General features: G+C 40.9%; 1 protein-coding gene across 1 annotated transcript in view; it reads left to right on the forward strand.

The window, feature by feature from the left end:
* Positions 1–24,520, forward strand: part of CHP1 (calcineurin like EF-hand protein 1) — a 47,156-nt gene that overhangs the window by 13,365 nt on the left and 9,271 nt on the right. The window contains exons 3-4 of the mRNA XM_004751128.3: positions 9,316–9,396; positions 13,196–13,323. Coding sequence (XP_004751185.1) covers positions 9,316–9,396; positions 13,196–13,323 — 209 coding nt within the window. The remainder of the gene's footprint in view (positions 1–9,315; positions 9,397–13,195; positions 13,324–24,520) is intronic.

The raw sequence follows: 24,520 nt of genomic DNA on the forward strand, positions 1-24,520 counted from the left end.
TTATATGTAAATCATTTTGTTGGATCACCCACTATTGGGATTTCAGCTCTGGTTTTGCTTCCTGACAACAGCCATCTCTGCCTCTGGCCGTTTTTTAGATTGTCTTACCCTCTTCCTTAGCCAACAGTGTCTTCTCTCCTACTCTTTCCAACCTTAGAGAACTGCTGGACTCCAAAATCTTCTATAGTACAGTATGATATAGCTCCTTGTAGCCTTTACTGCCAAACCCAGCTCAAGTCCTGTCGTGACCTTTCCAGAACCCATTAGGGTGCTTAGCCAAATGCAAGTGACCAATCTTTTGTTGACTGGAACAGGCCCCACTTTCTTAAGAAGGCTTTTAGCAGAAATCATTTCTTTTTTACATTTTCTTCACTTTACCCTTCTATGATGACCCATGTCTGGGCCTGAAGCCAGATCTGCAGACCAAGAGGCTACCAAGTACCCTCCACTGCATTTGTATTCCTTTGTGGTGTCAGTCCCAGAGGGAACATACAGCAGAAACTATGGAAGGCTTTGGCTAGAAATGGAGCTGCTCCAAAGTGCTTTCAGAGATTTGCCCCAAAGTATGTTTAATAGGACACTAGTTTTTTGGTCTACCAATAGGTGTTTATAAAAAGAAGAAAAAAGGGGCACCTGGGTGGCTCAGAGGGTTAAGCCTCTGCCTTCGGCTCAGGTCATGATCCCAGGGTGCTGGGATCCAGCCTGCATTGGGCTCTCTGCTCAGCAGGGAGCCTGTTTCCTCCTCTCTCTCTGCCTGCCTCTCTGCCTACTTGTGATCTCTCTGTCCAATAAATAAATAAAATCTTTAAAAAAAAAAAAAAGAAGAAGAAGAAGAAGAAAATTACCAATTAAGCTTTATGCAGAGCTTTGTGGGCAAGGTTTAACAGGCTTTTTTTTTTTTTTTTAAAGATTTTATTTATTTACTTGACAGAAATCACAAGTAGATGGAGAGGCAGGCAGAGAGAGAGAGAAGCAGGCTCCCTGCTGAGCAGAGAGCCCCATGCGGGACTCGATCCCAGGACCCTGAGATCATGACCTGAGCCAAAGGCAGCGGCTTAACCCACTGAGCCACCCAGGCGCCCTTAACAGGCTTTTTTATGGCATTTCCTGGCATCTTTAATATGCTCAAATGAATTGGGCCACTTCAAGAGGGGAATACTGTAAACAGTATATGTGAAATTATTTGCAGTTTTTCTATAGACTTTCTTTTTATATGGGTCCTCTTCCAGATTGGTATTTCATGAACATAAAAATGTACTGTAACCTCACAAATCTTATTTTCTTCAGATGCTATTATTTGGGTAAAATGTTTCTACCGCTGCTATTGAAATTGATCTTCTTGAAATGGGCATCTGTCTGTTTTTGTTTTTGTTTTTGTTTTTTAAGGTTTATTTATTTATTTATTTATTTGAGAGAGAAAGAGAGCACACAGAGGGAGGGGGAGAAGCAGACTCCCCAGTGAGCAGGGAGCCCCATATGGTACTGGATACAGGACCCTGGGATCATGACCCAAGCCGAAGGCAGTTGATTAACCAACTGAGCCACCTACGTGCCCTGGGCATCTATCTTATAAAGGGTCTTGCAGTGGTCCTTTTTAGATGAGATCTAGATGAGAATCTTGTCAGCATCTGAATACAAAGATGATTTCTTTTGTTTAAGTATCTTCTGTACTGGGGCATCTGGGTGTCTCAGTTAAGTGTCTGCCTTTGGCTCAGGTTGTGATCCCAGGTTCCTTGGGATTGAGACTTAACATAGGTGGAAGGAGTCTGCTTCTTCCTCTGTCCCCTCTCCCCCTGCTCCTCTCCTGCTGGCTCACGAGTTCTCTCACTCTCTCTCAAATAAATATATATTTAAGAAAAGCATCTTCTGGGGGCGCCTGGGTGGCTCAGTGGGTAAAAGCCTCTGCCTTCTGCTCAGGTCATGATCCTGGAGTCCTGGGATTGAGCCCCACATTGGGTTCCCTGCTCAGCAGGGAAGCCTGCTTCCACCTCTCTCTCTCTCTGCTTGCCTCTATGTCTACTTCGGATCTCTCTCTGTCAAATAAATAAAATCTTAAAAAAAAAAAAAAAAGAAAGAAAAAGAAAAACATCTGTACTGATGTAATGTATGGGTTAAAAGTCAGCATAATGATTACCCTTTGTGGAGGGGAGCAGGTAGAGACAAAAGGAGCAGGAAGGAGGTATCTGGATATAGATCACAATCTGTTTCCTGATTTGGGGACTAGTTATAATCTTAACTGGGTTACAACTCGTCATGCCAAATACTTGTGATGTGTGCTCTTTTCTATGTGTATATTATACCTCAGTAAAAGTTTACTTGAAAAATATCTTATTGAGCACTTTTAACATCGACTGTTTGTCAGATAATATTTTTTCTCAAGTAATACCATGATGAAAAATATTTCTGGATATTAAATCATGCAGGTTAAGTTGACTACAGGGGATAGTGCAAAGAAACTAACATCTGCAAGTACTTATTACTGAGAAATGCCAGTTGGCTATGTTGTTACATATCGCTCAAAAAAACATTACCTGTAAATTTCAGGAGCTTGAGTCCTGAATGGGAGCCATTTATCTGCTTAAACACTGAGTGCTTTTGAGGTTCACTTTCTTGTTTAACTTTACCCAGAGGACAGATGATTTCAGCGTCCCAGACAAGTGCTTGCTTTGTATACACTGGTATCAGTCATTCCAGAATGAAGCTTCCCTGAGAGAACCATGATCCCAGTGTAATTCTAACTCTTATAGTAGATAATCTCTTTTTTAAAATATTTTATTTATTTATTTGACAGATATCACAAGTAGGCAGAGAGGCAGACAGAGAGAGAGATTGGAGGAAGCAGGCTCCCCACGGAGCAGAGAGCCCGATGTGGGCCCGATCTCAGGACCGTGGGATCATGACCTGAGCCGAAGGCAGAGGCTTTAACCCACTGAGCCACCCAGGCGCCCCATAGATAATCTATTTTTTTTTCCCTCTCTGAAACCTTCAAATAATCTCCTTTTGATGTTCTGAAACTTCACAAAGGCATACCTTTACTTTTCATTATTCATTGCTCAGTATTAGATGAACATTCTTTTTTTTTTTTTTAAGATTTTATTTATTTGACAGACAGAGATCACAAGTAGGCAGAGAGGCAGGCAGAGAGAGAGGCAGGGAAGCAGGCTCCCCACTGAGCAGAGAGCCCAATGTGGGGCTCCATCCCAGGACCCCAGGATCATGACCTGAGCTGAAGGCAGAGGCTTTAACCCACTGAACCACCCGGACGCCCCTAGATGAACATTCTTAATCTAAAAATATGTCCCTTAGCTGGGAAGTTTTCTTCTGTTATTTCTTTTATTATTTCCCTCCTTTCTTTATTGATCTTTTTTTTTTTTTAATTTTTTTAAAGATTTTATTTATTTATTTATTTAAGAGACAGTAAGAGACAGAGAGACCGTTGGTGGGGGAGGAGACACCCCACTGAGTGGAGAGTCCAATGTGGGGCTCGATCCTGGGACTCTGGAATCATGTCCTGAGCCGAAGGCAGCTGCTTAACCAACTAAGCCACCCAGGTGCGCCTCTTTTTTGATCTTTATGGGATATCTGTTGGCTGGTTATTGCAGCATCAAGACTCAGCTTTTCACTCATATTTCCTGTTTGACTTTTTCCTTTGCTTTCTGAAAGAAATCCTTGCATTTGTTTTTCAGTTCTTTTGATGAACTTACTTATTAGTCCACAGCCTTATTTTTTAACTTCTGAGAACCTTTCTTGTTCTCTGACCTCTCTTCTCTCATAGTAGCTTAGTTTTGCTTTACAGATGTAAAAATGTATCAAATGTGTTTTGGGCTCCTTATTAGAATCTTTCAGGGGCCCCGGGGTGGCTCAGTCGGTAAAATGGCTGCCTTTGGCTCAGGTCATGATCCCAGGGTCCTTCGTGACCCTAGGGTCCTGGGATCAAACCCCACATAGGGTTCACTACTCAGCAGAGAGCCTGCTTCTCCCTCTCCCTCTGCTTGTTGCTCTGCCTACTTGTGCTCTCTCTCTTTCTCTGTGTCAAATAAATAAAGGAAAAAAGAATCTTTCAGAATTTTCAGTGTTCCCTGAATCATCATTATCTCTATTCTTCTTGATTCTACTCTTTTTTTTTTTTTTAAGATTTTATTTATTTATTTGTCAGGGATAGAGGGAGAGAGAGCGAGCGAGCACAGGCAGACAGAGAGGCAGGCAGAGGCAGAGGGAAAAGCAGGCTCCCTGCCGAGCAAGGAGCCCAATGTGGGACTGGATCCCAGGGCGCTGGGATCATGACCTGAGCCGAAGGCAGCTGCTTAACCAACTGAGCCACCCAGGCGTCCCTGATTCTACTCTTTTATGCTATTAATTTTTCCATAGTATCTGGTGAGCTTTGGTTGTCCATTCATATTTATGAAAACACCTGCATGAAGTACTGTAGAAAACTGGCATGGATTTATTTGTGATTGGTTTCTCCACAGGTCTTTCCTGGATGGAAAGGCTGACTTCAAGCCCTCTGTTCTCTGAGCAGGGCCAGTAAGTTGGTAGACTTCACTTTAGGGTATGTGGTCAAGGAGCAAAGGGACAGATTTGTGGCCCTCTTCCCCCAAATAAAAGGACTGTGTTCCTCCAAAGCCAACTTCCCATATTTGGTTGCAGCCCTACCCAGGTAGGACTTTCCGTTTCTCTCCATGACCCTTCATTTTTCTCCTGGGGACAAATGGTTTTATATTCTTAGGATGGGGACTAGCAGCAGTGGGCACCTGGACTGTTCTTTAAAAATTCCTTTAACTCATTACCCTGAATGAGTTCATTCATTTACCTGGCACCTCTGAGTATGGTGCCTTGCTGAGCTTCTGCAGGACAAAATGGCTCTCCGCTCCCCTGCAGCCTTCTCATGGGCCCTCTACTCTGACTTACTTGTCAATACATTTGCATTGATTTTCTGACTTCCAGAATTTGGCACAATCCCTTGTTTACTAGTTCACTGCTCCCACCCTGGTTGTTTATGTCAGGGATATGTTCCATGTGTATGTTTCTGCTGACTTTTCAGGCAGTTTTAGAGAATGAGAGAAGGTCAGTGTGTTTGTGCCCACCATGTTCAACCAAAAGTCACATACAGCCTTGTAGCTAATGGGTCTGGCCCTGGAATGCTAAAACAATTAGCAGAGACATGATTTGGCACCTGTGGACACTTCCATGATTCTATTATCAAGATAATAACAAAATTCTATTACTGATTTAATTTAGAATATTAATTAGTAGGGGGTGCCTGGCTGGCTGAGTTGGAAGAACATGTGACTTTTGATCTTGGGGTTGTGAGTTTGAGCCCCACGTTGGGTATAGAGATTACAAAAAAAATAAATAAACTATTAATTAAACGCTTCAGATAATGGAAATTATTTCAGTGTTGAATCTAAATAATAAGTTATTTATTTCTATTTTATTACTTAAATATGAAACACTTTTTTTAGTTCAGTATTCCCCTCAAGTATGTCCTTTTTAACAGATTTTAATGTCCTCATTATGTATAAGTCATCTCACCATCGACCCTGGGGCTTGAAATATAAACAGTTAACTGAGGCTGATTTTCCAGTCAGAGAAGGAACCTGCATACTGAAGATCAGTGTAGAGGACTGGCCCTCCTGGTTACTAAAAGTCTCTCAAACAGCCTTTTCTTTCTGAGGGTATGGAAAACCACTCTTCACTGGGAATTTCTTAGCCACAAAGAATGCTGTTATATTGGGCGCCTGGGTGGCTCAATGGGTTAAGCCTCTGCCTTTGGCTAAGGTCATGGTCTCAGGGTCCTGGGGACACCCGAGCCCCTGAGCCTCCCACCCCCAAAATCAGGCTCTCTGCTCAGCAGGGAGCCTGCTTCCCCCTCTCCCTTTGCCTGCCTCTCTGCCTCCTTGTGATCTCTCTCTCTCTCTCTCTGCCAAATAAATAAATAAAACTCTTTTTAAAAAAAGAATGCTGTTATATATGATTCTATGCTCAGACTTGCCTACTTCCAGTTATAATATCTTTTCTTAAAATATCTTTGAGGGAAAAAAATATCTTTGAGGAAGATTTTCCTAGGTATACTGTAAGATACAATATAATATTGGCATGCTTTTTAATGAGTACACACAGATTTTGAACAAATCTTCCATGTGTGGGCTGCTTAGAGTATGTATTTTTCTCTATTAGGTTCGCGTCAGTGGACAAATTTAAGTTATGTTTTAGAAAAAATTGCCCATGTGATCTCCATTCTGCTATAGAACAACTAATAATAACAAACTGTATTATTGAGCTGTTTACAAACTATTGTTTTTTACTCTTTCATTTTAATCTTGATACTATCAACAGTATTCCTCTTGGCCTTATAAAACTGTATGTATAAACAATCTAAATTCCAAGAGTAGAGTTAAAAAAAAAAAAATGTCAAAGGACAGGTTTTGGTCTCACTGACATTGGAATTCCAAGACCAGATCCCTTTTGAGACTGAAGTTCAGGCTGGATTGTGTACTCACTGCCTGATATTAGACATGGTATTTAAACTGTGCTGTTTCTCAGCTAAAATTACTCTAGCTTGTTAGACTTTAAGCTGAGGTATGTGGCTGTGCAATTCAAATGAGCCTTAATCTTCATTTTAAAAGGGAGTAGTTATTGTTTCTTAACTTCTGTCAAGGAAGAGGAACCACTTTGGGTGATAACTTGGACTTTGTATTACAGAACAAGTTATGTAATTAGAACTTAGTACATGTTTGTAGAATCAAATAATCAGGACCTCTGTAACTTCCTTTATCTTTTATCATCTTCTTTTGGTTCATTAATTGATGTAAAAATTATTACCCTAAGTGATCAAGGAAGATTAGAATTTAAAGTTACTGTTCCAGAGCCCTGCATTTATTCCCCTAGGTCAGTTTCAACCTGTGTCACCACCAGATGTGCTGGAGATGAGCTTCTTCAGTTAATTTAGCACCATCTAAATGTTAAACCGTTCTAAGAGAAACATGGTATTGAAGGCTTCTCGATAAAATAGGGGTATTTCATTAGCAGTTAGTACAAAGTGGGTAGAGGAATAAGTTTTATCTCTTCTGATAGTAAACATCTTGAAGGCAAGAATGGGGCTTATTTGAGTTTTGTTTTTTGTTTTTTGTTTTTTTTACTTTTTTTTACTTTTTATCTGGAAATACTAATTTCAAACTTATAGAGAAGTTCCAAGAATAATACAAAAACTTCTACATACCTGAAATCTAGATTTGCCAATTGTTAATATTTTGCCCCAGACTTCATTGTGACATTCTTGTGTCAAAGTCAAGAAATTTAGTATTTTGATATAGTTATATACTATTACATAATTATATATTCTGTATGGAATTACGTAGCTCAGTAATGTCCTTTGTGGCAATGTTATTCCTAGTCTAGATCATGCATTGAGTTCAGCCGTGTGTCTCCTATGATCTGGAGTAATCTGTCTACGGCCATACCACCCTGAACGCGCCCGATCTCGTCTGATCTCGGAAGCTAAGCAGGGTCGGGCCTGGTTAGTACTTGGATGGGAGATCTGGAGTAATCTGCCTTCTCTGTCCTTCATGACATCCATATTTTTGAGGAGTATGGATATGTTATAGACAGTTTTATATTCTTGGCACTGAATATCAACTAAGAAATTTTTAGAAATTCCTTATTGAACATTTTTTGGGCGAGCACCTTTCTTTCAGAATGTTTGATATGGGAAAGAAATGTGTGGTGTTTTATTTATTGGGGTGTCCCAGTGGCTCAGTCAGCTGAGTGTCTGCCTTCAGCTCAGGTTGTGATCCCAGGATCCTGGGATCGAGCCCCAGGTTGAGCTCCTGGCTAAGTGGGGAGTCTGTTTTTCCCTCAGCCCCTCTCCCTACTGCTGTGTGCTCTCTCTCTCTCAAATAAGTGAACAACTTTTTTAAAAGAGTTTATTTATTTATTTATTTATTTGAGAGAGTGAAAGAGATAAAGGGGAGTGGGTCAGAGGAGAGGAATGGAACCTTGAGCAGACGCCCTGCTGAGTACAGAGCCTGGTACAGCTGAAACCCACAACCCTGGGATCATAACCTGACCTGAAGTTGGTTGCTTAACCAACTTGGCCTCGCAGGCACCCAAGAAGTCTGTGGCTTTTTTTTTAATGATTTTATTTATTTGAGAGAGGACCAAGGGGGTTGGGGGACACAGGGAGAGTGAGAGCAAGAAGCAGACTCCCCACCGAGCAGAGAGCAAATAGGGGACTCCATCCTGGCACCCTGAGATCATGACTTTAGTCAAAGGCAGATGCTTTACCGACTGAGCGAGCCACCCAGGCACCCTGTGTTTTTATTATTATTCTATTCTGTTTCATTTTATTTTATTTATCAAGATTTTATTTTTAAGTAATCTCTACACCTAATGTGGGACTCAAACTCAAGAGTCATGCATGCTCTCTACTGACTCAGCCAGCCAGGCGCCCCAGAAATGTGGGGTTTTTGTTGTTGTTGTTTTAGAAAAAAGAACATGTATTTGACTTCAATTTAAATTTAGACTTAAATCATAGTTCTCCTACTTACTAGCTCATAGCACTGGGCAAGTCACTTTAGCTCACTGCCTCTCAGTTTCCTCAACTTGAAAAGAGTACAGATAAAATGTTGGCCTAAAGAAATGAGATAATGTGTATAAACAGAGCAGCACATGGTATGTATACAGCGAATGGCAGCTAATAATATTCATCTTAGCATAACTTCCAAGTTGTGAGAGGATGACTGCTCTTTCAGGATCAAGGTTTAAATATTTCTGTGGTCTGGGTCTGTAGAAGGCAATGGACAAAAGGCCAGAATCAGAGCAGGGAAGTAATGGAAATCACTTAGTTGTCACACTTCATTCTTTCCTTGGACACTGCCCAAGAATTCCTTGCATTTCATAGATGTTGTAGATTCTATCAAGGATCCAGGATTTTTGCTACTATACACAAGCTCTGTGGTGTTGATAGTTGGAGCTGCTGTTCATTCCAAACTTAGTAACTAAGTACAAAATGGTAATGTTCAAAGAATGATTTACAGGGACAGCTCAGTATTTGCTTGTTAGTTGTTTTATTGACGTAACTTGTGTGCTGAATTCACTGGAATGTGGCATAGTCGAATCTGGCTTCTTCCACTCCTGAGTTGGTGTAAGAAACACTTGGCAGCTACTAAAGTGCTATTCTTTGCACTTATTTTGGTATAATTTGCCAAAGAAGTAAATTCCACGAGGTAATATTCTTACTAGGTTGTACTCTTGCATGACTGAATGAATTCCTGCTAAGGGCCAATAGTCTCTAACTCAAGGTGATTCTCTTGGCAGCCGGGAAGATTTCCAGCGAATTCCGGAACTTGCCATCAATCCATTGGGGGACCGGATCATCAATGCCTTCTTTCCAGAGGGGTGAGTCCCTGCAGTTGTTGGCTTCCTTGCTGAGGCAAATTTGGAATAATGTTATTGGTTGGGCCCTTTTAGACCACAATTGTTCTGACTATATTGGACATCCTTAACTTGGTTGTTTTAGACTATCTCTTCTAATAGGTATATGAGCCTATTTTCAAAATTCTGTCTTTAATCTCTGCTTATAATTTCAAATTTAGAGAAAAGTTGCTAAAATTGAAAATACAGGGGCACCTGGGTGGCTCAGTGGGTTAAAGCCTCTGCCTTCAGCTCAGGTCTATGATCCCAGGGTCCTGGGATCGAGTCCCACATCGGGCTCTCTGCTCAGTGGAGAGCCTGCTTCCTCCTCCCTCTCTGCCTGCCTCTCTGCCTACTTGTGATCTCTCTCTCTCTCTCTCTGTCAAATAAATAAATAAATAAATAAATAAATCTTTAAAATTGAAAATACAAAGAACTCCTGTATGTCTTTCACCCAGATGCATCTACTGTTACTTCGTTAACCTTTTGTCTCATTGGCGTATACTCTCTGTCTCCCTGTGTTCCAGCCAGTGAAAATATAATCAAGTCACATACGTGATTATAAATTTTCTAGTACCCACATTAAAAAAAGTAAAAAATAAGCAAGTTAATTATGTCAATATATATTTTATTATCTGATGTATTTAAAATATTATTTAATATATAGTCAACATATTTAATATATTACATTTGTTTTAATATTAAGTCTTTGAAATCCTGTGTGTAATTTACACCTATAGCACCAATCAGCTGCTGTAATACTAATATAAAATATTATGTATTTTGTTCTTTTTTCCAGCTTTATTGAGAAATGTCATATTGTGTAAGTTTAAGGTATATAGATAGCACAGTGGTTTTATTTATGTATATATTTTGAAATGAGTATCACAATAAGGTTAATGCATTTATCACCTTACACAGTTACTGTTTCTGTATGATGAGAACTTATAATCCACTCTCTTAGCAACTTTGAAATAGACAGCACTAGAGGTATTATTACATGTTGTCACCATGTTGTACGTGATGTCCCCAGAACTTACGCATCTTATAACTGGAAGTTTGTTCCCTTTGACCACCTTCACCGGTTTCTCCCATTGTCTATTTTATTCTAATATATCAATCATATTCCTCTTTTAATCTTCCTGATAGTACTTCCTCCCTGTCCAATACACGATCCATTCTGGGTCAGTTGTAATGGCTCTTCAGCCTCCTTTAATGTGGAACATTCCCACAGCCTTTATTTTTCTTTTAGAACATTGGCTAAGGATACAGTCCCCTCTACCACACACAGTTTGTCAAACAGATTTGGGTTTGTCCAGGCTTTTGATACGCTTCACTACCCAATACACTGACTTCCAAGTCCTGAGTAAATATTTATAGATTTGATTAGGTACCTTTTTCTGAATAAAGCTTATTATGTTATTTTAAGTAATCTCTTTAACAATTTCTTCCTGGTTCCTTGTGACTTATCTGTATGACCCAAAGGACTTTAAAAAGTTCAGTGGTTGCCAATTTCTTAATAATGAGACTCAGTGTCAGCGAGGATATTATCAGATAAAATGGAGAGGAAATTTTAGAACTCTGCACTGAGAGCAAAAGAATCTGCAGTTGAGAATTTGGGCATTCAGTAAAGCTGAGTGACTGGGCTGGGGCAGGGGGTGAGGGGAAGCCTAGCAGCTAATTTATGTGAAGACAGAAATCGAATGAAATGAAACTTGGCTCTCTTCAGATTCATGTTGACCAGGAGGAATCTCCTGCCCTTCTTCATTTTCTCCTTTTTTTCTCCATGAACTGCCCTGTTGGTTTCTGGTAGTTTTTGTGCTGAAATCTTGGGTATTTTTATTTTTATTTTTTTCCTACTTCCTCCTTAGCCCATACAGAGCATTGATCCTGTCCAGCATTGGAACTTCCACAACTATGCTTTGTATCCAAACCTCTTGTAATGAAAAGTAAACCCAGTGGAGTCAATATGCCAACATTTTTTTCAGAGTTCTATAGTAAACATTGGTTATTAGGAAAAGCAGTTTGTGGGAAGCGGTTTTTTACTACAGTATCACCTGCCATCCTGTGTAATGTTCTGCTCAGAATGCTAGGCGGGTGTGCGTGAGGAAGCCAAGGCCTGTGCCAGGCCACACTACTAAACTGTCGGCAAGAGGCCCTTCCGCTAATCACTCTAATAAGATACAGATACCCAGTTTCTGGGTTTTTTGTTTCTTCTCTCCCTAGTCTTATGCAAGTGGAATTTTTTTTAAATGAGATTGGAAAGTGCAGCATTGGTATTCAGTATACCCTTTTACTCAGAGACCTATGATGGCAGTAATATTTATACTCATTAATCTTTTGTTCTGGCATTTGCTTCAAATCTTATTCCACACCTTGATTCCCCAGATCTACTGCTCCATTTGCAGTACCTGGCTTCAAAAACTAACAGTCATTCTTTTGCGTACAGTGGACTCATGAGCTAGCTTTTGAAATCCACCCTCAGAAAGACTGGTCTCTGTGTCTGCCTGGCACTTAAGAGACACGATACCACAGCGATTCAGTGGGGCAAAAAAAAAGACTGGGATTTACTTTTAGCTAGTCACAGGAACCACGCAACCTGTTCTTTCTATGACTGCCACAGGTAAACAACTTTGTCACGTCAGATATTCTTTGAAGTACGTTGTTCATTGAAGTTTTAGAATGATTTCTCTCAGGGTTACTGATTTGCCTGTGGCACGATAGAAAGATTCTTCTCTAGTCTCAAGTACCAGAAAAGCTTTATACAAGAGTCTTCCCAACATCATGATCATGAGCAGCCTATCCATTTATGAGGGGATAATAAAATCATAATTAACACAATGATTTTGCAGCATTTGAAATCTTTCAAAGTGTTTATATTGGTTGAAGACGTGCTTAAAAGTTTAAGAAAGCACAGTAGGAAATTATATATGCATTATGTTCACAATTACCAAAAAGGCATAGAAAAATGAATAGAAGAAAAGATAGTAATAATTGTAATTGCTACAGGAGTGGTATTTTTCTACTTTTTTCCCCTCAAATTCTAAAAATGTATTTGTTGCTTTTATAGCAAAATTTTTATTTTAGATGCTGCATTTCCATAGTATACTTTAACCTTAAAATATCACTAGGTGGGGGGCGCCTGGGTGGCTCAGTTGGTTAAGTGGCTGCCTTCGGCTCAGGTCATGATCCCAGGGTCCTGGGATCGAGTCCCACATCAGGCTCCTTGCTCAACGGGGAGCCTGCTTCTGCCTCTGCCTGCCTTTCTGTCTGCCTGTGCTCATTCGCTCTCTCTCCCTCTGTCTCTGACAAATAAATAAATAAAATCTTTAAAAAAAAAATATCACTAGGTGGATGTGACTGCAGGGGAAGCATGAGAAGTGGCTGGGGAGTCATTGGGTTGGCATAGCCAGCTTACTGCTTGCTTTAGAGTCTGAAGCAGTGAGTTTAGGTTCTGGCTTGCCTGATAATGTAGCCTTTGGTGCTGCTTGAAATCCTTTTTGGGAAAAGAGCTATAAGGAACTCGAGTAGGTGACTCTGCTGAGTTGTTACCTAAGTCTGGTTAATCATTTATAACATGGGAAAAATAATACCCACCTCACAAGGTTGAGGTGACACTTAATAAAATATATCTTATGAGCCCTAAAGAATTGTGCATATGGGAAAAGACTTTGTTAAATGGACTTTCGGCCACTCTAGCTAAAACTGTTGTCAGCATATTAGATTCATAAGAAAGAATCACTCTGATTGAGATAGTGTTCTGTTTATTCTGTTTCCCAACCAGAGAGGACCAGGTAAACTTCCGCGGATTCATGAGAACTTTGGCTCATTTTCGACCCATTGAAGATAATGAAAAGAGCAAAGATGTGAATGGACCAGAACCACTCAATAGCCGAAGCAACAAACTGCACTGTAAGGAGATAAAGTTTTCTGGCTTAAAATATTTGCTTTTATTTGCATTTACAAATCATTTATTTTACTCATTCATTCATTGAGCGAGCATTTACAAAAGCTTAGTGATTGAGAGCTCAGACTGTGGAATGACATGGACTGGGTTCGAATCCCAGCGCTGCTGCTTTTCAGCCATGTGACTTTGGGCAAATTATTTAAAATCTTTGGGCCTTGGTTTCGTCTTGTGTAAAATGGGGTGTTAAGGGGTTTCGCATAAGGATGTTGTGATGATTAAATGAGTTAAAATATGTCATGTACTTGGCAATAAGAACTTAGCCGCTAATATTATCCTTAAAATTCATAGAATGCCTCCCATGCACCAGGCAGTGTGGTGAGTGCTAGAGCAACAACAGTGAATGAGACCTAGCACCACCTATAAGGAAGAGTGGCAGTCTCAGCTGATCTTAGAATTTGATGGATACTGAATGTGACTCAAGTAGGAGTACACAGCTGGCTTAGTACAAGATTTAACTTTTCTCCCCTTGCCTCTTGCCTCCTTTCCTTGGCTATTTGTTAGATTTCCCTCTGCCCTTATTGATTCATGTATGGGATTGCCTAATCCCTTACAACACTTCTCCAGGAATTGAAATTCAACTTCTCTTTTCCTCCAACACAAGTTGAAATTGAAGTGGAAATCGTATTGCATTGATTGAGCCTAAGCTTCTCTTGCAAGAGTGCACTGTGGTCGGGGTGCCTGGATGGCTCAGTGGATTAAGCCTCTGCCTTCAGCTCAGGTTATGATCCCAGGGTCCTGGGAATCGAGTCCCGCATCAGGGTCTCTGCTCAGCAGGAAGCCTGCTTTCCCCTCTCTCTCTCTCTCTCTGTCGGCATCTCTGCCTATTTGTGATTGCTGTCAAATAAATAAATTAATTAATTAAAAAAAAAAAGAGTGCACTGTGGTATACAGAGAGGTCTTCGAAGCCACAGAATATATGGGGCCCATCAAGTTTGTATTCAATGATTTAAAGAAAAATAAAAGGCTTTTTAATATTGAGACAAATGTAGATAAATCATAGAATATAATGCCAAATTTACACATTGAAAGATGCAGGCCTCCTGTCTGGCTCAGTCAGTAGAGCATGTGACTCTTAATCTCTGAATTATGAGTTCCAGCCCCTTGTTAGGCAGAGAGATTACTTTAAAAAGAAGAAGAAGAAGAAAGATGGGTACATGAGTCTTAAACTTTTAACTTATGGCCTTTGGGCCACATCGTCTGATCTCCCTCGTTAGGGGACAATGATTTTACTCCTGTCTTGATATTTCGGGTAAAGAGTTTCAGAAGCACTGAAATAAGTTTTGTTATACAAGACAGGGAAGATTTTTGAACCAAAAGAGTAAAATACTGCTCTTCTTTACCACATTATCATGTACCTTAATGAAGAGCAGAAAACTTAAGTACAAACAAAGCAATGTAGAAGAAAATAGAACTCCAATGAATCGTTCTCAAATGTATTGAGTACTTTGTTAGTGAATTCTGATTTCTTTTCTTTTTTTTAAGGTTTTTATTTATTTATTTGACAGAGAGAGAGATCACAAGTGGGCAGAGAGAGAGAAGCAGGCTCCCTGCTGAGCAGAGAGCCTGATCCAGGACTAGATCCCAGGACCCTGAGACCATGACCTGAGCCGAAGGCAGAGGCTTAACCCACTGAGCCACGTAGGCACCCTGATTTCTTTTTTTTTTTTTTAAGATTTTTTTTTTAATTTTTAAATTTTTATTTATTTGGCAGAGAGAGAGATCACAAGTAGGCAGAGAGGCAAGCAGAGACAGGGCAGGGAGCAGGCTCTTTGCTGAGCAGAGAGCCTGATGCAGGGCTTGATCCCAGGACCCTGAGACCGTGACCCAAGCTGAAGGTAGAGGCGTAACCCACTGAGCCACCCAGGTGCCCCATGAATTCTGATTTCTTCTTTCGAGACTAAATACTACTTGAGACAAAACTTGCTTCTCAACGTTTTAAGGGTTTCAGCTTATGTCTAGTACATGTTTGCCTGATTCTGACATTAGCATAATAAAATTTTCTTACTCGGTGTTGTCAGACCAGGACTAAAATAAAAACTGAGGGCGCCTGGGTGGCTCAGTTGTTCAAGCAACTGCTTTCGGCTCGAGTCATGATCCTGGAGTCCCAGGATGGAGTCCCACATCGGGCTCCCAGCTCCAAGGGAGTCTGCTTTTCCCTCTGACCTTCTCCCCTCTCGTGCTCTCTCTCACTCTCTCTCTCTCTCAAATAAATAAATAAAATCTTAAAAAAAAAAAAAATTGAGGGACGCCTGGGTGGCTCAGTTGGTTAAGCAGCTGCCTTTGGCTCAGGTCATGATCCCAGCATCCTGGGATCGAGTCCCACATCGGGCTCCTTGCTCGGCGGGGAGCCTGCTTCTCCCTCTGCCTCTGCCTGCCATTCTGTCTGCCTGTGCTCGCTCTCTCCCCTCTCTCTCTCTGATAAATAAATAAAATCTTTGAAAAAAAAAAAAAATTGAAAAACCCAGCTCTAGCATAGAATCACAGAAGAGGATACATGGCTTAATATTTTATTTTACCTTGAAATATTTATTTTTTATTTAAATTCAATTAATTAACATATAATGTATTACTGGTTTCAGAGGTGGAGGTCAGTGATTCGTTAGTCTTATAAAATACCCCGTGCTCATTACATCACATGCCCTCCTTAATGTCCAGTTACCCCATCCTTCCATCCCCCCCTCCCCTCCAGGAACCCTCAGTTTGTTTCCTATGATTAAGTCTCTCTTAAGGTTTTTCTTCCTGTTTGATTTCATCTTGGTTTTTTTTTTTCTCTCTCTCTCTTCCCCTATGTTTCTGTTTTGTTTCTTAAATTCCACATATGAGTGAGATCATATGATAACTGTCTTTCTCTAATTGACTTTTTTCACTCAGCATAATACCCTCTAGTTCCATCCACATCATTGCAAACTGCAAGATTTCTTTTTTTTTTTTTTTTAACCTTAAAATATTTAAAAACACATTCACTGCCCGATCTTTTGGTGTGGAACTAAGAGTTTTTGGGTTTTATTTGTTTTCATAAAAGTCTGCTGATGGGAGTTGTGTAACGTTTTACATAGAGCACATCTACAATGTATATAGTCTGAGGTTTCTGGTTGCAGTTTCTTTTCAGTGGAGAAAAAGCTTAAAGATACTCATAAAGCATTCCGAAAATAGAATCTTTCTGTTGTTTACATTTTTCCTTAATCTCTTGTGCTTGTTCTGCCATACTTTACATTAGTAGCAGGTGTTTGTTTTTTTTATTTCTGGTAACTTAATTTTGAATCTCTCAAAAGTAATTTTCTCAGAAACAATAATTTTGTTTTTATATACATATTTCACTTTTTATTAATTATATGTAGTTTTTATTAACAGTACAGATATCCCAGTTGTAGGGCATGTATACACCTGACTCTTGGAGAGCCTCCAGGGTAGCTGGTGGAGTGACACTCAGGTGTTGCCCATTAGCTACAAGTACGCAGTGTGCCACCACGTCAGTTGGAACGATTTGCAGAGGGAGGGAGAGAATCCCTGAATCAAGTGAGTCGGTTAAGGAGACCATTAAAAGACGTTCTGTGCTGCTATGAAAGCACAGAATGAAACTATGCTTGCTTTTCTAATCCAGGATTAGAGGAGACTTTAAAGGTCATCAGACCTAACACATACCGGTTACCTGAATTCCCTCTCTGCATGAGCTCTACTTTTAGGGGTAGGGAGGAACTCTCTTTGTTTAAGTCATGAATTCCTTTGGCAGTCTAGTGAATCCTACTGACCCCATCTCAGAATACTTTTAAAACCATAAAAGCAAATACATAGGATCATAAAGGAAACCAATTATATTGAAATGCTGTTGCCAAAGTATTTCTTTTTTAAAGATTTTATTTATTTGAGAGTGAGAGACAGTATGAGAGGGGGGGAGGAGGTCAGAGGGAGAAGCAGACTCCCCACTGAGCAGGGAGCCTGATGCGGGACTTATTCCTGGGACCCTGGGATCATGACCTGAGCCAAAGGCAGTCCCTTAACTGGCTGAGCCACCCAGACTCCCCAATTGCCAAAGTATTAAGGCAACTTTGTGACAGAGTAACAGATGTGCTTCTTCGTTATTTATTTGTTTTAAGATTTATTTATTTATCTGAGAGCAAGCGCATGTCATCCATGAGCAGGGGGAGGGGCAGAGGGAGAGAATCCCCAAGTCGGCTTGCTGCTCAGCATAGAACCTGATGCAGGGTCCCATCTCAGGACCAGAGATCATCACCTGAGCCGAAACCAAGAGTGGGACGCTTAACTAACTCAGCCACCCAGGTGTCCCAATTAAATAATAGATATGACATTGGAGGCTGTGGAACAGCTCTGTGTCTTTTAAAAATTATTATTATTGTTGAAGTATAGTTGACATATAAAATAGTAGTTACAGGTGTATCACATAGCGAAACAGGCTTTGTCTCAAGTCGTATTTAGTCTTGAGAGAAGAAATTAGAATTCACTAACAAACCAGCTTCTGCTTGACTATAAACTTGGAGGTATAGTGAAGATAAGATACCGCAGAATCAGAACCAAAAGAAATACTGATAGGCTGGAAAAAGCTGGACTCAATCTAATAAAATGAATGCTGTAAGGGATATACTAGAGTTCTACACTTGGGTCCAGTAGCATGTTTAAACAAGACCTAAGGAATAAATCCAAGATGCAGCCACTGTACGTCATGACTGACTGACTTGCTGCACCTTGGCCCTCACCTCAGAGTCATGTAGTATCAGGCCATAAGAACAGAATGAGTGTAATGGTAATCCCACTCTGTGCTAAAGAGAATACATTTTAGGAACCATATTTCATTTTGGATCCCAGAAATACACTAAAAGCACATTTATGATACAGAATCTGGAAGTTCGAGGGCACTGAGGAAGATTTTTTTTTTAATTATGGTAAAAAAAAAATACATAACATAGAATTCATCATCTTTTTTTTTCTTTTTTTCTTTTCTTTTCTTTTTTGGTGGGCAGCAAAGCAAAGTTTCTGGAGTGTTAGTAAAGTGATGGTACAAAGCTCCTAAAGAGGGAGAAGACCTGAGAGGGTTGCCCTAAAATTGATCATCATAACCATTTTCTTTAAAGATTTTATCTATTTATTTTAGAGCCCCTGTACATGAGCTGGGGGAAGGGCAGAGGGAGAAGGAGAGAAGCTCACTACTTGCCAATCTCAGAGCTCAGCTCAGGGGCTCAGTCTCAGGACCATCCTGATCTGAGCCAAAATCAAGAGTCAGGCACTTAATGGATTGAGCCCCCGGGTGTCCCAGATGGAAAAGGTTTTTTTCCAAAATCAGGAATCAGATGTTGTTAACGGAGCCATCCAGGCACCCTGGGAAGAATTTTTAACAAGAGATATTTACGTAAGAAAAACGGGTAGTTAATTCCCTGTTCAAGAAGAAAAGGACATCTTGTAGAATGCTTTTTTTTAAAGACTTGTTTGATTAATATGTCTTTTAAAAGATTTTATTTAATTTTTACAAAATAACATACAATGTATTATTTGTTTCAGGGGTACAGGTCTGTGATTCATCAGTGTTAGACAGTTCACAGCGCTCACCATAACACATACACTCCCCAGCGTCCATCATCCAGCCACCCCATCACTCCCACTACCTTCCCCTCCAGCAACCCTCAGTTTGTTTCCTGAGATTAAGAGTCTCTTATGCTTTGTCTCCCTCTCTGGTTTCGTCTTGTTTCATTTTTCCCTCCCTTCCCATATGATCCTGTCTTGTTTCTTAGATTCCTCATAACAGGAGCACCTGGGTGGCTCAGTGGGTTAAGCCGCTGCCTTCGGCTCAGGTCATGATCTCGGGGTCCTGGGATCGAGTCCCGCATCGGGCTCTCTGCTCAGCAGGGAGCCTGCTTCGCCCCCCTTCTCTCTCTCTGCTTGCCTTTCCATCTACTTGTGATTTCTCTCTGTCAAATAAATAAATAAAAATCTTTAAAAAAAAAAAAGATTCCTCATATCAGTGAGATCATATAATTGTCTTTCTCTGATTGACTTATTTCACTTAGCTTAATACCTTTTCGTTCCATCCACTTCGTTGCAAAAGGCAAGATTTCATCTTTTGATGGCTGCATAGTATTCCATTGTGTGTATATATACCACATCTTCTTTATCCATTCATCTGTTGATGCTCATCTAGGCTCTTTCCATGGTTTGGCTATTGTGGACATTGTTGCTATAAACATTGGGGTGCACGTGCCCCTTTGGATCACTACATTTGTATCTTCAGTATGAATACCCACTAGTGAGATTGCTGGATCATAGGGTAGCTCTGCCTTCATAGAGGAACCTACATACTATTTTCCAGAGTCGCTGCACCAGCTTGCATTCCCACCAACAGTGTAAGAAGGTTCCCCTTTCTCCGCATCCTCACCAACATCTGTTGTTTCCTGACTTGTTAATTTTAGCCATTCTGACTTGTGTGAGGTGGTATCTCATTGAGGTTTTGATTTGTATTTCTGTGATGCCAAGTGTATTGAGCACATTTTCATGTGTCTGTTGGCCATCTGCATGTCTTCTTTGCAGAAACGTCTGTTCAGGTCTTCTCCCCTTTTCTTGATTGGATTATTTGTTCTTTGGGTATTGACCTTGAAAGGTTATTTATAGATTTTGGATACTAGCCCTTTATGTGATATGTCATTTGCAAATATCTTCTTCCATTCTGTCAGTTGTCTTTTCCTTTGCTGTGCAAAAGTTTTTTATCTTGATGAAGTCCCAAAAAATAGTTCATTTTTGCCCTTGCTTCCCTTGCCTTTGGCGATGTTTCTAGGAAGAAGTTGCTGCTGCTAAGGTCCGAAGAGGTTGCAGCCTGTGTTCTCCTCAAGGATTTTGATGGATTCCTATCTCACCTTAGGCCTTTCATTCCTTTTGAGTCTATTTTCGTGTGTGGTGTAAGGAAATGGTCCAGTTTCATTCTTCTGCTTGTGGCAGAAGAATGCTGTGTCCAGTTTCCCAACACCATTTGTTGAAGAGACTGTCTTTTTTCCATTGGACATTCTTTCCTGCTTTGTCGAAGATTGGTTGACCATAGAGTTGAGGGTCCATTTCAGGGCTCTGTATTCTATTCCATTGATCTGTGTGTCAGGTTTTTTGCCAGTACCATACTGTCTTGATTATAACAGCGTTGTAATAGAGCTTGAAGTCTCAAATTTTGATGCCACCAGCTTTGGTTTTCTTTTTCAACATTCCTCTTGCTGTTCGAGGTCTTTTCTTGTTCCACACAAATTATAGGATTATTTGTTCCATTTCTTTGAAAAAAGTTGACAGTATTTTAAGATTTTATTTATTTATTTGACAGAAAGAGACACAGCGAGAAAGGAAACACAAGCAGGGGGAGTAGGAGAGGAAGAAACAGGCTTCCTGCTGATCAGAGAGCCCGATGCGGGGCTGGATCCCAGAACCCTGGGATCATGACCTGTGCCAAAGGCAAATGCCTAACGACTGTGCCACCCAGGTGCCCCACCTTGTCAATTGATTTTTTTTTTTTAAGATTTTTTATTTATTTGCCAGAGAGAGAGAGAGCAAGTGAGTACACACAAGTAGGCAGAGAGGCAGGCAGAGGCAGAGAGAGAAGCAGGCTCCCCGCTAAGCAAGGAGCCCAGTGCGGGACTCGATCCCAGGACCCTTGGATCATGATCCGAGCCAAAGGCAGCGGCTTAACCCACTCAGCCACCCAGGCATCCCTTGTCAATTGACTTTTGACAAGAGTGCCAAGACTATTCAATAGAAAGAGAACAGACAGCCTTTTGAACAAATGGTGCTGAGAAAATTGGATATCCACAGGCAAGAGAATGAAGGCGGGCCATTATGTCAAGGGCAACCACCAGGGCTGAACTGTACCTATGTCGGCACATGCCCAAGCACACATAGTACTAATCTCCTTGTCTCCGAGGAATGGTTCCTGATTGCTTTCCTCTTCAAATTAGGGAGGTTATAATGTCTTGTATGAAATGGACCACCCACCTTATGCGAAGGGAGAGGTCTATGAGCTTCCCTGTTGTTATTCTAATTATCTTCTTAAATTATTGAACTTTTGTTTGTTTAAGACTTTTTATTTATTTGAAAGAGAGCAAGACCATGAGTAGGAAGGGGGGCAGAGGAAGAAGCAGACTCCCTGCTGAGCAGGGAGCCCAACATGGGGCCCAACCAAGATCCCAGGAATGAGGGACCACGATCTGAGCCAAAGACAGATCCTTAACCAGCTGAGCCACCCAGGCACCCCTGAAGTTTTTTTATAACACATAATGAATGATGTGGGAAATGAGTCTGCGTGAAGCTCTTTTATTTGGATGATGAGGAATATTGTAAAGTGGAATTAGGGAGAGTAGCCAAGAAGAAACAGTGAGCGGCATATTTACAACAGCCAAAAGGTAGAAGCAACCGAAATGTCCATTGAAAGATGAAAAGATACACAAAATGCATTATATACATAGAATGGAACATTTGGCCTCAAAAGAAGGAGATTCTGCTACATGCTACGTGGATAATGCTAAAAAAAAAATAATAATAGTAAGCCAGACAAAAAAGTAAATAATGTTTGATTCTTCTTGTATGAGGTTCCTAAAGTAGCCCAAATTTATAGAAGGTTGTCAGGGACTAGAGTCAGGGGGAGATGGGGAATTATTGTTTAATGGGTCAGAGTTCCATGGGGAAGATGAAGAAGTATTTCTTCATCTGGAGATGGTAGGTGGTGGTGGTTACACAACAGTGTGAAAGCGCTTTAACTATACATTGTGAAAGTGTCAAAATGGTACATTTTATATATATTTTAACCGATGTTATGTTTTGTGTTTTTAAGAATCAGTGAGTAAAAGGTAAAAATTTGAGATCATTCACTTGGTCTTTCATAAGGCAAATGTTTGAGCAACTACTATATACCAGGCACTAATTTAGTCCCATGATACAATGATGCATAAAGCAGATAGGGTCTTTGCTTTCATAGAGCTTACTATCTAATAAGGGAGACAGACTACATGGAAGAAGACAGATGGGGGCGCCTGGGTGGCTCTGTCAGTTAAGTGTCCCACTCTCGCTCTTGGCTCAGGTTTAGGTCTCAGGGTCGTTGTGAGTTCAGGCCCCATGTTGTGTTCCATTCTGGGCATGGAGCCTCCTTCTAAAAAAAGAAGTAGTGACATGAAGAAACAAACTTTATGATTGTGGCAAGTCTTGTGAAGGAAATGGATAAGGTGAGGTGAGAAAGCAGTGAGGGGTGCCACTGCATGAGTGAAAGAAAGTCTCTCTGAGCTAAGAATGAGCCAGACAGGCAAAGAACAGAAAATAGCTTCAGGCACAGGGAACAACCAGGATAAATGAGTACTTGGAATGTTCAGAGAACAAAGCTTTACCAAGAAAGAATTGAGTGGTGTGAAAGGAGGGCACGGAGGTAATGGCAGGTAGGTGACATTTATTAAGCACCTACTGGGTGCCCTGCAGTTTAAAGTGCTTCTTGTATACTAACTCATTCAGTTCTTACAGCCTTGTGAGGTGAATTCTGTTTTCCTCATTTTGCTTATACCTTTTGGGCAACTGAGGCACCAAGAGGTCAAGTAACTTGTTCAAGTTCACACAGCTCATAATCCTCAGAGCCAGAATTCAGCAGAGCCAGAGTCTTAACCAGTGTACCATATTGCTTTGACATCAGTGTCAGCTCAGAGGAGAGGTCCATGCTGGAGTTGGACATTCGGGAATTGTGAGCACTAGAAAGCGTTTAATTAAAACCATGGAAGCAGAGATGCAAGAAGATAGCTCTGGATTGGGGGAGTCCAAATCATAGGACCAAGAAGGGGGAGCTAAAAGGGAGATGAGAAGAGTAAAGAGACAAATGTTAAAATGGCTCAAGTCATTTACGCACTTGACCATTCCTTATCTTGGAGAAAATGTTTTTGCTGGTTCGGGGCCAGAACTGCCTGATAGGAATCCACGTCAGTTAAGAAACCACTACTAATGCTGCGGTTTTTCTTCAAAGGTCCTATCAGGTAATTGCTGCATTTATCTCTCTGCTGATATCTTCCTCTGCTCGGGCTGCTGTAACAAAACACCATAGACTGGGTGGTTTAAACAACAGACATTTCTCAGGATGAGAAATGGCAGGTAGGAAGTCTGAGAACAGAGTGCCAGCCCACTCAGGTTCTTGGTGAGGGTCTTCTGGCTTCACCCTTTTGGGCCCCCTTTTTCTTCCTGTATCGTCGTATGGGGAGGGAGGTAGAGACAGAGGAGGAGAAATTTTCTGTCTCCTCTTTTTATATAAGGGCATTAATTCCATCATGAGGGCCCCATTCTCAGGTTCTGATCCAAACCTAATTACCTCCCAAAGGCCTCACCTCCTAATAATATTGCACTGGGAATTGAGAGCCAACATGGGAATTTGGGGGCGGGGGGAGGGATACAAACATTCAGTCTTTGGAAGCTGAATTTTAAGAATACCAGTTTCGGGGCGCCTACGTGACTCAGTGGGTTAAAGCTTCTGCCTTCGGCTTAGGTCATGATTCCAGGGTCCTGGGATCGAGCCCTGCATTGGGCTCTCTGCTTCCCCCTCTCTCTGTGCCTGACTTCTGCCTACTTGTGATTTCTGTCTGTCAAATAAATAAAATCTTTAAAAAAAAAAAAAAAAGAATTACCAGTTTCAGGGGCATCTGGGGGGCTCATTCGGTTAAGCATGTGACTTTTCAGCTCAGGTCATGATCACAAGGTCCTGGGATCAAGCCCTGTGTTAGGTTCCACGCTCAGCAGAGAGTCCGCTGAAGGATTTTCTCTCTCTCCTCTGCCCCTCCCCCTACTCCCACTTGTTCTCTCTCTCCCACTCTCTCTAAAATAAATAAATAAACCTTAAAAAAAGAAAAGAAAAAAGGGAATTAGCAGTTCAGGCTTCTGTAAATACAGAACACAGGAGATGTGTTATAACAGTTACCTGATTAAAAATTTCAGAAACAGGGGCTCCTGGCTAGCTCAGTCATACACCATGGCACTCTTGATCTGGGCATCACAAGTGTGAACCCCACACTGGATGTGGAGGTTAATTTAAAAAAAAAAATGAAGGGCACCTGGGTGGCTCAGTGGGTTAAGCCTCTGTCTTCAGCTCAGGTCATGATCTCAGAGTCCTGGGATCGAGTCCTGCATTGGACTCTCTGCCAGCGG

This window comes from Mustela putorius, unplaced genomic scaffold (assembly GCF_011764305.1).
Source record: "Mustela putorius furo isolate JIRA1106 unplaced genomic scaffold, ASM1176430v1.1 tig00003898_pilon_pilon_pilon, whole genome shotgun sequence".
In the NCBI taxonomy this organism is placed as follows: Eukaryota; Metazoa; Chordata; class Mammalia; order Carnivora; family Mustelidae; genus Mustela; species Mustela putorius.